Source organism: Quercus lobata, chromosome 6, assembly GCF_001633185.2.
Source record: "Quercus lobata isolate SW786 chromosome 6, ValleyOak3.0 Primary Assembly, whole genome shotgun sequence".
NCBI classification, from domain to species: Eukaryota; Viridiplantae; Streptophyta; class Magnoliopsida; order Fagales; family Fagaceae; genus Quercus; species Quercus lobata.
The window spans coordinates 40889591-40902597 of record NC_044909.1 but is presented as its reverse complement, the minus strand read 5'-3'; the positions used below and the strand labels follow the sequence as shown (position 1 = coordinate 40902597).

The following is a 13007-nucleotide window of genomic DNA, read 5'->3' as shown; positions in this document are numbered from 1 at the left end:
TAAAAATTTGAGCCCAAAACTAAAAAGGCACCCTACCAAAAAATCATTTTAAGGCCAAGTGGACCAAAGTGTACTAAATGGACCAAATTGCTACGCTTATATGGTTCAAAAAAAGTATAGCAACAATAAATGCTATATTTTAACTTTGAATAATGATCATATTTTTTGGGCTCATTTCTCAAATTTCAAATGCATTTATTGTTTGTATTTTTTTAACCCAAAATTAAAGAGTTTGGCCTAAATAGAATAAAATTTCATACCTTTCAACTCAAAATTAAGAAAAAAGAAAAAGATAAAGAAATTTTGAGTTTAAAACTAAAAAGGCAACATATAAAAAAAAATCAATTTTGACGTCTAATTAGTCCAAAATGGTCTAAAATAGATTGAATTGGACCAAATGGACTTGAGTGGATTGAATGGACATAAAGTAGACTAAAACTGACCAAATAGACCTAAGTGAACCGAAGTAAACTAAAATACTATGCTAATGTGGCTCAAAAGAACCATAGCAATAACAAATATTTAGCTTCAACTTTTATATATTATATGTAATAAAATTTGTACTAAATACAATATCACAAAAAAATAACTAGGAATTTGTTTATTATGTTTTTGATGTGAAACTAATCAGTCAAGTTACTTTGTAAGTTTTTTAGTTAGTAAACAATATCATTAAAATATTATTTTTATATTTAAATAAAAACATTCATAAGATGCATTATTTAAAAGATCTCATTATTTGATTAATATTAATTTAAAAAATTCTTAAATAACTTCATGTAGTAATATATTTGGACAAAATAATTAAATTAACTCATTTAGTTATTTACTAAAAAAAATTATTTACTAATAGATCTTACAATTAAAATTGACGGAAGTGAATCAAAACGCTACATTGATATAACTCAACAAAAGCGTAGTAACAATAAATACTATACTTAAACTTTTAGATATTATATAGATATAAATTCGTTTAAGTAGTCGAATGTGAGTGATGAAAAAAGAAATTTTTGGAGCAATATGAAAGTGGTTGTCTACCATTCTCAGTCAACCATTGAAGCAAATTGTGACCAAAATGTGGCAGGAGCTGTGCCCATTGAAGAAGTGTTATACAATTAGTAATGTTCTTTATTTATTTATTTTTTCTGACTAGACCATTAGTAACATTCAATCTACCAAGCTAGCAAAATTTACTAACCTCATCAGAACTCAAAAGATATATGTTATCCTAATTTGTAATTTTTTTTATCGTTAAATAAGATATTTAGGGTTCGATCATTGTTTACAAAAAAAATTAATTAGTGTTTTAACTTGATAATAAAGAGCCATTATCATGGAGTAACGTCATATGTTTGAAATACTATTTTATCTATCAACCAAAAAAATAAAAACTCAAAAGTGAAAAGACACAAAACAGTCAAACCAAAAATTTTCCAAATGAACCAACATAGCAACATCAAGGAGGAAGATTAAAAACAGCTTTAATTCCAGCAAATGAGAGCCTAGTCAACAAGGCAGCCTTCTTATGAAATATTGTCTATAAAGTCATAAAAGTTCCCTACTTTTCCATGGGAGAGGTTCCATTCATTAACCTGCTATTTGACCATTAGATATAGTGGAGCCCATTGGGCCAGACACGTTATAAAGCCCAAACATGCACTTTTAGGGCAAGCAATCCTAGTCCTACTAGGATCTGATTAGGATTAGGCTATGTTCTCCCCCTCTTTCTTCATATATGTATATATATATGCTCCAATATGTAAATTTTGTACATTGAAATCAATTCAACTTTAATCTATTTTCACATTGACAAACTGTTGCTTACTGTATCCATGAACCCAAGAGTACACAGAAGTTTGGAAAATTTTGTTCTATATACCACATCCCCACTAGCAGGCCAATGCCCTAGCATGTCACCCCAGCCATAGAAACTATTGCCTTCTGCAAGGAAAAGGCAAGACCATGAGGCACCAAGGCATCTAATGGGCTTGCACATTGTTGCAAATGGAAAACTGTGTTATATTTAAAATTAATAATTAAAAAAAAAAAATTATGATGTCTATAAAGATACTAAAGATGCCATCCATGCGCAGGAAAGAACTTTTCTCTGGTTTTATCTCTAGTTTGCAAAAGTAGCTCAGAAATTAATTATCTGTCTCTAACAGCCAGTGCCGTCTTTTTGCAAATGGGGCAGGAATTCTTCTGCACTAGCCACTGTTTAATACAGGCATGGTGAAAGTCATGCCCACAATCCAGCTTCCCAAGGCCATCTCCATGAACATATTCCTCCTGCAAAGCATTTCCATAAGTGGAAGACAGATCAAATTAAATAGCGAAAACAAGAAACAATAAGACAGAATGAAAAGCTGCAGGTAAGAATCAATTCAGTACTCTAACAAGGACTAAGCTACAGTAAAAATAGGCAAAAACAAAACTATGATCTCCATCCCATTTTGATGGTTATCTATTTCATTTTGGGATGTCCCAAAATATAGTTCTCTTTGAAAAGTCAATGAATACAAATACCAATAACTTTCCTACTTACCCTTTACTTAAAATGTTGATACCTTCTTTTACTAAAGTTTGAATTAAGGAGGATAGTTACCTACCTATCAAAAAAATTGAGGATAATTTTGGAAACTTGTATCTTTATATTTAAAATAACAACGTAATAAATTATGTTCCCTTAAAAGTTTGGATTTTCTAAACATGACCAACAAAATGACGGACAAGATTTTATTTCATACACCTCACTCACATAGATGTGGTCCCATGTGCAGGACCCACAAGTGGGCTCAAACTTTATATGAGAAGAAGGTATGCGCATCAGGGGCACTAAATTATTTCACAGAATAGAGGTAGTATCAATATCAAAATCAAGAATTACTTTACGAACCACATTGTCTTCTAGTATTCTTCTTTCTAACTACCACTGGAAGGGAGGACAAAAGAATGCACTTACCTGACAGATGCAGCATGATTCATTCTCCACTGGAGACCCTAATGCGATGGGCTCATATTTTTGCCACCTCAAATTTGCCAAAATAGCTTCGTCGCTAAGTCCAGTGCAAACATTCCCAATTTGCTCTTCCAAGCCCAGTAATTCCTAAGCCAAAAATTGTTATTTCAAGCTGTTTTCTATAATGAACGGCCAGAAGATTGAAAGTAAAATAATATATTTTTCAAAAAATGCTAAGCTTGTAAGGTACCAATTTTTTTTTAGAGTTACCTCATAAGACATGTTATCTACATCAAGACGCATGTTCTCATGCATATCATCCTCCTCAGGTACAGCATATAAAACTGAACGGTTAATAACCAGAACATTCTGGAAAATCACCATCAGGTATCAGAACTTGATGAAATCAAAACAAACTGGAATATTTTGGTAGTGGAAATCCATTCTTGCAACAACTAATAATTATTTTGAGGAAGTTTACAAATATGACATGTTGATAACATCCCTATCAATTTTCCGCTCATACCACCACTAATGATTCTAGCATTTATAACATGAAGAAAAATAATACAATGTTTAGCATTATTGGAGCAATATGGAACTTGATAGCAACATGTAAAGAGATAGCTAATACCTACCCGAAATCGGAAGGTAACACCCCTACGAACAAGTGCCAAGGCATTTAGAACCTGCTACGTAAAAAATAGAGGAACTCAAACATCTGATTAAGTGATAATACACTAATACTGAAAAGGAAAACCAGTTGATGGTGAATAAACTGTTTGCTTATGCTTATAGGGTACAAGATATTTGTTTTCTTTTTCTGGCCAGATATTTACAAGTATGCTTAAAACTACGTGGGTGTAAGCACAAATATTATTACTATAACAGCAAGAAAATTGCAAACAGTAAGTGTAATGAGTGTTAAAGGAAATCTCTTCAAAGGTTGAACGTGATAAAACCAGCTATCCATTCCTTACATCATAAATACCAATCTGCAATTAGAATTCAGAATAAACTGCAAAGCCAGTCTTCCATTGACAAAATTCTGTTGAGTTGGTAATAAAAATCTGTTTCTAATTTATTCTGAAGGAGAAGGAAAATTTTGGATATTGGGCTTATCCCTGCTCATATAGAAGCTAAAGTTGATTATGTTTGAAAAATCATAAATAGATTGAAATATATGTGGGTCCAATGAATGAACCTTTAATCACTTAACCATCATTCACAGATTCTCATTTTCCAAAAGAACCTACAAATAATGGTGGTGTTCAGCATCTGAGGATTACCAAGGCCAGAGGGGATCATGGATTACTCATCATAAATTTTTTTTTAAACTATTAATAATTAAATAAAACGTTGGCACCAGAACTAAACAGCAAATGTTTCAAGGTATAGAGACACTGTCAACCATTGCTGGTCACTCGCAGAAAATACATTCAGAGGTAGAAAGTACCCTATTTCTTAGCAATGTTTGACGTCATAAAGCTCCCCACATGTAACCATTAACCAGCACACGTTCAACTGAGAACAGGAACAAGTACATCTATAGGCAGTCTATAAAGGGATGTAAAGAAAGCAAGAAAAAATTCCAGAAAGAAAAAACAATCCCAATTCTTAGACAAAGGCTTTGCCTTCTATTTTGGCTTTATAATTATGCCAAAAAAAACCCACCAGAGTGCAGCCTAGTGGTGGGAGGCTTGGGATGAGCTATAGACCCAAACATTCTAGGTTTGGGTCCCCACTAGGAATTCCCCTGGATTACTTGATACACGGTTCTAGCGTGTGGGGTCAAATATCCGTGGTTTACTCCCCAAGAATGGGTCCAAAGAGCCTTGCCTTGGCAAGGTTCCACGTCATTAAAAAAAGCCTTAAAAAAAAAGAAAAAATAAAAAATGAAACAATATTTAAAGTTTTCCCTATAATAGGATGTGCCAACCAAGAAAATATTCGCCGTAGATGCTCCGAATATTCTCTAGACACATAAGGAAGGTTGCTTGGATAGCTAGGGTTTCCTACCTCCTATAAAAGGTCATATTCCCTTCTATCTTGAAGGCGTGGAGGAATGTGCAGTTTTCATCACAAAAGTTCTTTTGTAGACTCTTAAAGTAGTGAGCCTCCTCCCCATTGGCAGCAGACATCTACTGAGCCTTTGACTTCAGATTCATATGGAGTTTCATCATTCTTTATTTGGAGAAGATCATGGTATGACTCCACTCTTATTCCGCCAATTTTTCCATTTCTTCTTCCAATTTGTTTTAGATCCATTTTCTCTCTAATTTCCAATCTTTGAAATCCACCAATAGCCCTATATCAGAGCACCTTCTCAACAGCCTTTGTAACTAGATAGTATTTGTCCCCCTTTCAAAGGAGGGCTTTGGTTCAACACAATATCATGTTGACTTGGGGTATTAGGAGTTTTCTATATCGAAAGGAGGGTGACTCTTCCTTTCCCATCTATATTATATTTTCAAGTTTTTAAAAGATTAAAAAAAGTCCCTTTCTTGTGCAAAGTTTGTGCTCCAATAGAAATTATACCATAAAGCTGGTGTGCTACATCTCCTTGTCATATAAATATTGCAGTTGGGTCTGCCTTCATGTGAGAGGAAGGTGTAGTATGCTAGGTGCACTGGATAATTTCACGTGTTTTGCAACCTCCCAACACAAGAAAGAAATTAGATTTGGGTTGGCTTCACCCAATTCTGCATTATCTACTAATCAATTTCTTTTCAATGAGATCTCATCTAAATGATTTCCAGAAAAATTATCAAATAGCTGCAACTTTTTGAAAAATTTTAAGTTCTGCTATATATGTATGTCTGTATTGAACATACCTCAGCTACCAGTCTACTACTGCTTTGAGAGGCACTGATGGACTGTAATGCAGGGGGATTTTCAGGATGACCACTAGCTTGTCTCCCAAGTCTTGCTGCTATCAGTTCTGACCTCAGACGTATTTGAGGAGGTCTCACATGACCAGCTCTTGTTGAAAGCTCCATTCCCCTCAATGCTGGAGAAGTCCTTAAATTTAGTGGGTAGTAACCACCCTGCCCACTAGATTCAGCCATGTTGGGTTCAGGAACCCTGGTAGGAGCAACTGTGAAAGGAGCGACTGAAAGAGTTCCATTTCTAGAACCATTAGCAATGGTTCTAGGAAAGTTTGAATTCCTATTGACATTGCTAAAATATCTGGGATTCTGTCCCACATTTCCCCTTTCAGTTTCAGGAGTAAGTAGGGTGTTCCATGGAATGTTCATTGAGTTCAGTTCTTGCTGCAAAGTGTCACCACCATTGACAGCATGAACAGGAGGCATGGATCCCACACCATGTCTTAACCTCATCAAATCACTCCATGGGGAAGGCCGAAGATGTTGCAATGCAATAGGAACATGCGCAGAAGGGTGCACTGGATAAGTCGCATTAACTTGTGATGTTGCTGCTGAGCCTGAGTTCGCAGATCGATCAAACGGAAAAAACACATATGGCTGAGCGGATGAATGCAAATGAGAATTTCTTGGGGTCCCACTCACCACCATACTAGGTGGTACAAAATCTTGTACATTTGCACCTCTCCTCAGACGGATATTTCTCTGGGAACCTTGTGCTTGTCCTGCCCCACTTGAAGTTCGGTGCACACCAGAAAATGCTCCCGTTAGGCCAATGTCAAGTCTATTCTCCAAATGTTCTGTTTGACTTATATTTGGAGGAATAATCAAAGGAGTTGATATATTCAAGCTGCTGTTGGCATTTCCTTGAGTGGGAACAGCTTGCCATTCAGAATTTCCAGAACCTTGTGCAGTGCTTGAACTTTCACCCAAAGACATTAGTCCAGGAGCATCTTGAGGTGCTCTTCTTTTGCAGGGTAGCCGCCTACCTTCTAATGATAGACTCTCTCTGCCATCATTTTCTTCCAACATATGTCTTGCAAGTCCAGAAGATATAATGTGTGGGATAGAAGAATTGCTGGAATGTGGATTCTGATCAGCTTCTAGTCCATCAGGTTTAAAAAGGTGCAGGCTTAAACCTTCCCCCATATCCTGGTTGAAATCTCTGTTATTGCTCTCATTAAAGGCATTCAAGTCTATGTTCCAAGGGAGAGCACCAGAATTGGCCCCTTGCATAATTGATAGCCTATTTGTGACCTGATCATTATTTGGGATTATATTTGCAACCTCTTGAAAAGGAGCAACATTTAGCTCAGAATGCCTTCCTTGAAACCTTTGACCAGTTCGATCAGAGGCACTAGCAGAAGAAAGCCATCCATGTCTGCCGAGCAACTCCTGAGCACTGCTCTGGTATTGGGCATTCAAACTGGAACTAGATTGGCCCACATGGCCTATAACAGAATGCCTATCATGAACTGAAGCATCAGTTGCAAACACATTATTCTGAAGAAACCCAAGATTGTTGACATCCGGCCCATGGTCAACGTAAAACATTTGAGGAAATGAGTTGGAGGTGCTTCCTTGACCATTCATCTTGGCCTACAATAGTCACTTCAGAGGTCAACAGATTGCCAGAGGGAGTTTAAACAGAAAGTCTTCTCCACAGACCTGAAATCACAGCACCTGGAATAGAGTTAGATCTGGATATTAATTTTTTGATAATTCGATAGTTGCAATGGGGGAGGGGGGTTTGAATTATGTACATTTCTGTTGGAAACATTAGGAGGTGCTAGTTTAGCTACAAGGCTCATGGCTAGATCTGGAATAATTTAAATCTACTAGTTTCATATCTACAAAGCTACACAAATGAAAAGATTTACAATTTGAGACATCAAGAGCATAACTTTCTGCAACTGAATCACATTTACAAAACTGGAGAGAGAGAGAGAGAGAGAGAGAGAGAGAGAGAGTTTTCATAGAAAAGTCAGAGAGTATCAACTTTCCATTTCTTATCATAGAACTTTCAGGATTTTCCAGATGCATACATTTTAAATTTTATCTTACTTAGTTTTTTTTCCTTTTTATTTTTGTATCTTGTTTCTCTAGTCATTCATCAAAATATCCCTCCAATCCACGTCTCAACTAAATTTAGTTACCAACATATTGTCTCTTCATTTTCTACAATATACTCTCAAAACATCCAGAAGTTGCTGAAAATAAATCTGTTTTCCTCCATCTCATTAATATTTGAATGTCAAAGAAACCTCCAAAGCACATCTTTGCTTCAGCTATTCATCTCCTCATTTTCTTAGTCTCTACCCAACGAGAATTTTAACAAAACACTGGAAAGAGATCTCTGTAAAGTAACTATCTATCTTCAATTCATTATTCTCATCAGCAGCCCACCTTGATTCATGTTCCTACTAACGTAGCATTGTCTTGAGTCTTTTTGGTCCAAGTTATAGTGAGAACTTTAATGTCACTGCTACAAAACCTCATCTTGAATAGACTAAAACTACAAGATAACCCTCCCTAGAAACCAATGATAACAAGCCTAAGAAACTGACAGATATTTCACCAAACTACCCTGTTATAACTTGTTCTGTTTGGGTAAGTTTTATAGATGATTTATTCTCTATAAACAGTCCAAACTCTAATTTTCTCACACATAGGCACATTAACCATGTATACCCTTTCAAGCAAGTAGCTTTTAAAAAAATCTTAAATTTCTAATAAATTTACTTGACTAACCAAACAAACTAGTTTTTGGCAAACATTCACCCTAATAAAAATGAAATGGTATCTAGGCTGACAATATAACTAGTCAATAATTTCACAGCCCTTTCCATAACTTCTCCAATTTCACCAAAATGTGATGAATTTGCCAGGTTTCCTGTAAGTTATCATCTTCCTACCATTTTTCCAAATGAAATGGTATCTATGTTGAAAGTACTAATGAGTTGAAATGGCAGGTGTCCCACAAGTTATTGTCTTCAACAATTTCATCAAAGTGGATTAAAAAAAAAACACCCTACTTAAGTACGTTCCTTCCCTTACTCGGTTTCTAACATCCTCCAAATGTGTCAATTGAAGTCTAGATGTTAGTCTGCAAGTAAAAGTGTAAAATAATTTATCAAATGATGAGTTAAAGAAAAGATGGAATGCCATTTATTGACCTTCAAACTGGTTTCATTCAACCCGATCAGTAACAAACACAGAACTACATAAATCTCCTAGACTAACAAATTGCTTTAGCAGAATAGGTCGGAGGGTCTTAATAGGTAATTATAATTTATAAATTAATTGATCATATTATATCACCCAAAATGAATCATGAAGAATTCTCATTGGTCCAATGATCTAGCCATAAACCCCTAACAGCAGTGCAGATATCAGCAAGAATACATGCTTTACAGTTACTAAATAGCTACCGTACTATGAGACCAATCAAGGAGGGAAAAATACTTAAAATAGAGTTTTTATGAGGGAAAGAGCAAGGAAAAAGAAGATTGAAGAACAAACCCTCTCCAATCAATATTGTCAACAATAAAGAATGAGTTGATCTACTGAATAGGCCATATGAAACATATAATAATTATTAAAAAAACACTAAATTGAGATCTAGTTGAGTTTCAATAACCATTGGAGCATATGAATTCGAAGCCTTAGATCACAAATGTCACCTAAATTAAAATTTTCAAAAAAAGTTTCAAGCTTCTAGATTTTCACTATAAAAAATTAAATTGAATAATTATTTCTTATTTCATTAGTCATTACAAACAAAAAGTTTCAATCTTCAAGATTTGTACCACAAAAATTAGATTGATCATGAAAAATTAATTTAACATTAAAACAACTTGCAAAGACCTTCTCAAAGAACCACGTTTCATCCCAAAACCAACATATAAAAATAGTCCCCTCTCTCTCTCTCTCTCTCTCTCTCTCACACACACACACACACACACACACACCCATATCAATTGATTTTAAACAAACCATAAATGATAAATCAAATTGAATAAAATTAAGTCCCCACTTCAAAAACACGAACCTTATAAAAAAAGAAAAAGAAACCATCAGATAAACAGGCACTAGATTATAATTCACTAATCTCAAATATAACCACTATAAAGAAAAGGGTTTATAGCTATTATACGCAGTATAGCTGAGAGTCGGTGGACACAGGAAATGAAGCTTAGGCCACAACCCACCACTAGTTTCTTCTTCTTCTTCTTCTCCTTTTCTCTCTATCTCTCACTTTCTTTGTCACCCTTTTGCTTTTGTGTGAACAAACTGAAGGGAAAGGGAGCAGCTTTATAGATTGGATTGGAGGGGTGGGACAGTGGTAAGAATTGGAGTGTATCTAAGGAGGATAATAATGTGGAAATAGTGAAATTATCAAAGGAGGATGGTATGGAATCATTATTGCATTTTTCAAAAACAGACAATTTTGGTGGTAAGATGGCATTTGTGGCTGCTAACCAATTGTTTGCAGTTTCAGTTTTGAGACCTCACTCACTAAGCCTCGTGTCACTTTGCTGCATGTCTCTCTTTCTCTCTCTCTCTCTGAAAATACATGGAAAGTGGAAACAGCTCAGGTCTCCACCAAGTGTCCGTTCTATACTCTTCTTGAACGCTTTGTTTTCTTTTTCTCTCCTATGGATTTTGATTTTTTCCCTCCTCATGTATATCTGGGTTGGAACTTTCCTTGATAGAAAAGCTTCACAAGCCTCTCTCTCTCTCTCTCTTCACATGTTTAACCCAATTATGACCCTTTTTTTACGTTTATTTTTGCTCACTTTTTATTTTTTTGCCTTTTTTTTAATTGACCCTTGATTTTTTTTTTAATGTTTTTTGTTAAACCAAAAATTTAACATAATTGTTTCTCCAAAAAAAAATTTAACATAATATATAATTACAAAAGCTTTTTTTTAGATAAATTACAAAAGCTAGTATTATTTATTCATTAATCTTAATTAATTGGATTTTAATTTTAATTTTAGTTATGTTTTTTTTTTCTGATAATAATAAATTTTACCAATTGAACTAATTAGAATCTACCATTTAAAGTTTAAGTTAATAGTTGTTACATGATATTTTAGATACTATAGATAAAATGACTTCTATTTAGTTATTAAATAATGACAGTTTTTTTGTAGTAGTTTATTATAAAACAATTAAAAAGATGTTATTCCGTTAATTTCATTAACAGTTAATAATTAATAATTTCGAACTACTAAATCAAGCTAGACTTCCCTAATAATTAAAATTTTACCCAAAAAAAAAAAAAATGCTTACAATTTACACACTTCAATGGCAATGGCAATGGAATCTTCAAAATCAAGGAATATGAGGTTTATTTATATTTAAGCACAATAATTAAAGCAACCAAAAAAAAGGTTCATAGCCAATTATTTAAGTTTTTGAATAGGACAATTATGTAAATTTGTTTCCATGACAAATATTATTGTTATCATTCTTTAAAAATAATACAAATCCTCTGTTTCACTTTATACTTTATCAATCACAATTTGACATGTAGTTTTTTTTTTTTTTTTTTTTCATACTTAACTTTAGTTATATATAAAAAAAAAAAAATTAAAAAAAAAATCAAATGAATATATGATAAGTTATGATTAGTAAAGTATAAAATGAAATACAAAAATGATGAGGAAGGATTTGAGTATTAATGATAAAGAAATAATAATTGACAACTGCACACCCTTGGTGCGGTGGTCACTCTACAAGTATAAATACTTGTGGGGTATAGGAGATAAGGGCCGAGGTTCAAGTCTCCAAGAAAGAGTTTCACACACATATACACTTAGATTAAGTTATAATAATAATAATAATGATAATAATAATAATAATGACAGCAATAATAATCAGTTACAATATGTGATTGTCTCTTTTAATTTCTTACCATCTTTGTCCAACCAAAATGCATTAAAGTCAAACTATTCAAGTACTAATAAAAATATTGATGATCTTACCATCTTAAAAAAGGTGCAAATTTATGGAATAGATACACTTTCAAGGGTTCAATAAATAGCAATAAATACCGTTCATAATGATCTTCTAGTTGTATAAATTAAAGGATTTTGTTAATGAATACCTGAGAGTAATTGTTAAAATACATTCAATTTTTTATTAAATAATATTTTTATACATTTTTTTCTTAAAAATACCATCAAATTTTACACATAAATGATATATCCCAAAAAAAAAAAAAAAAAAACACATAACTAAAATGAATTGTGTGTGTAAGGTGATATATCATTAACAAGTGTATTTCTTTTTTAGTAAAGGTTATGTTGACGAAGGTCTCTTTGTTGCTCTAGACCCTTCAAAATGAATCATTTTGCATGGACTTTCCAATTATTTATCACCAGGGACGGACCCAAGTGGGGGCCAAGGGAGCTGGGCCCCATTGGGTCCGTCCCTGGTGATAGATAAAAAAAAAATTTGTTAGTTTTTATATATTTCATTTTCATAATTGGACCTCCTTTCCAAAACTTTAGACTCCCTTATCCTTAATAAGCCTAACTAGCTTCACTCAAATAGCAACTATACAATCTAAAAACTTAACAAAAATAATAAAACATTCACAATAGTAATTGTATTTTTTAGCAAAAAAAAAAAAAAAAATTTATTTTATCATCAACGGACCAAAAAAATCATCTGTTATTGGAGTAATTAAAACTAAATTTTTTGCAACTACAGTAAATTGGTATAAATACCGGTTGACTGTAACAAATTGTTAAAAATAAAATACAATATTTTATTAAGATTATATCTCTTCCTTCAATTAAAAAACTCAAATTATCTCGCTTCTTTTATTATTTTAATGAGTTGTTTATATTATTTTAAATGAAGTGATAAAAAAAAAATAGAACATTTGATATTAAGTGTATTGTAAAGTGAAGTGGTGAAATAGATAAAATAGTTTTTTGAAGTGCTAAAAGCTAAAATTTTTAGCACTACCACCGTGAATGCTCTAACTTAAAAAAAAAAAAATCATAACCAGCCTAGTATTAAAAAAATATATATCATTTTATTTTTGTTTTTTATTAGTAAATGATTTCATCTTAATGTATTTAGAAATAACAAATTTGAGTATTTATAAATTTTTAATACTATATGAATATCTATTTGAAGTTTTT

General features: G+C 33.1%; 1 protein-coding gene across 5 annotated transcripts; it reads right to left on the bottom strand.

Annotated features, from left to right (window-relative positions):
• Window positions 1-1744: 1744 nt before the first annotated feature.
• LOC115994951 (E3 ubiquitin-protein ligase MBR2-like) lies at window positions 1745-10577 on the bottom strand. 5 transcript variants are annotated; one of them, XM_031119303.1, is made up of 6 exons: window positions 10001-10577; window positions 5794-7527; window positions 3598-3651; window positions 3230-3328; window positions 2963-3106; window positions 1745-2289 (listed from the first exon to the last, which is right to left on the bottom strand). In XM_031119303.1, the coding sequence occupies exons 2-6, from the start codon at window positions 7435-7437 to the stop codon at window positions 2149-2151; spliced, it is 2082 nt and encodes a 693-aa protein (XP_030975163.1). In that variant the 5' UTR covers window positions 7438-7527; window positions 10001-10577; the 3' UTR covers window positions 1745-2148. The 5 variants fall into 5 exon arrangements, with proteins under 5 accessions (XP_030975163.1, XP_030975162.1, XP_030975165.1 ...); XM_031119302.1 differs by having other exon boundaries at window positions 5794-7512; XM_031119305.1 differs by having other exon boundaries at window positions 3598-3648; window positions 5794-7512.
• Window positions 10578-13007: the final 2430 nt, after the last annotated feature.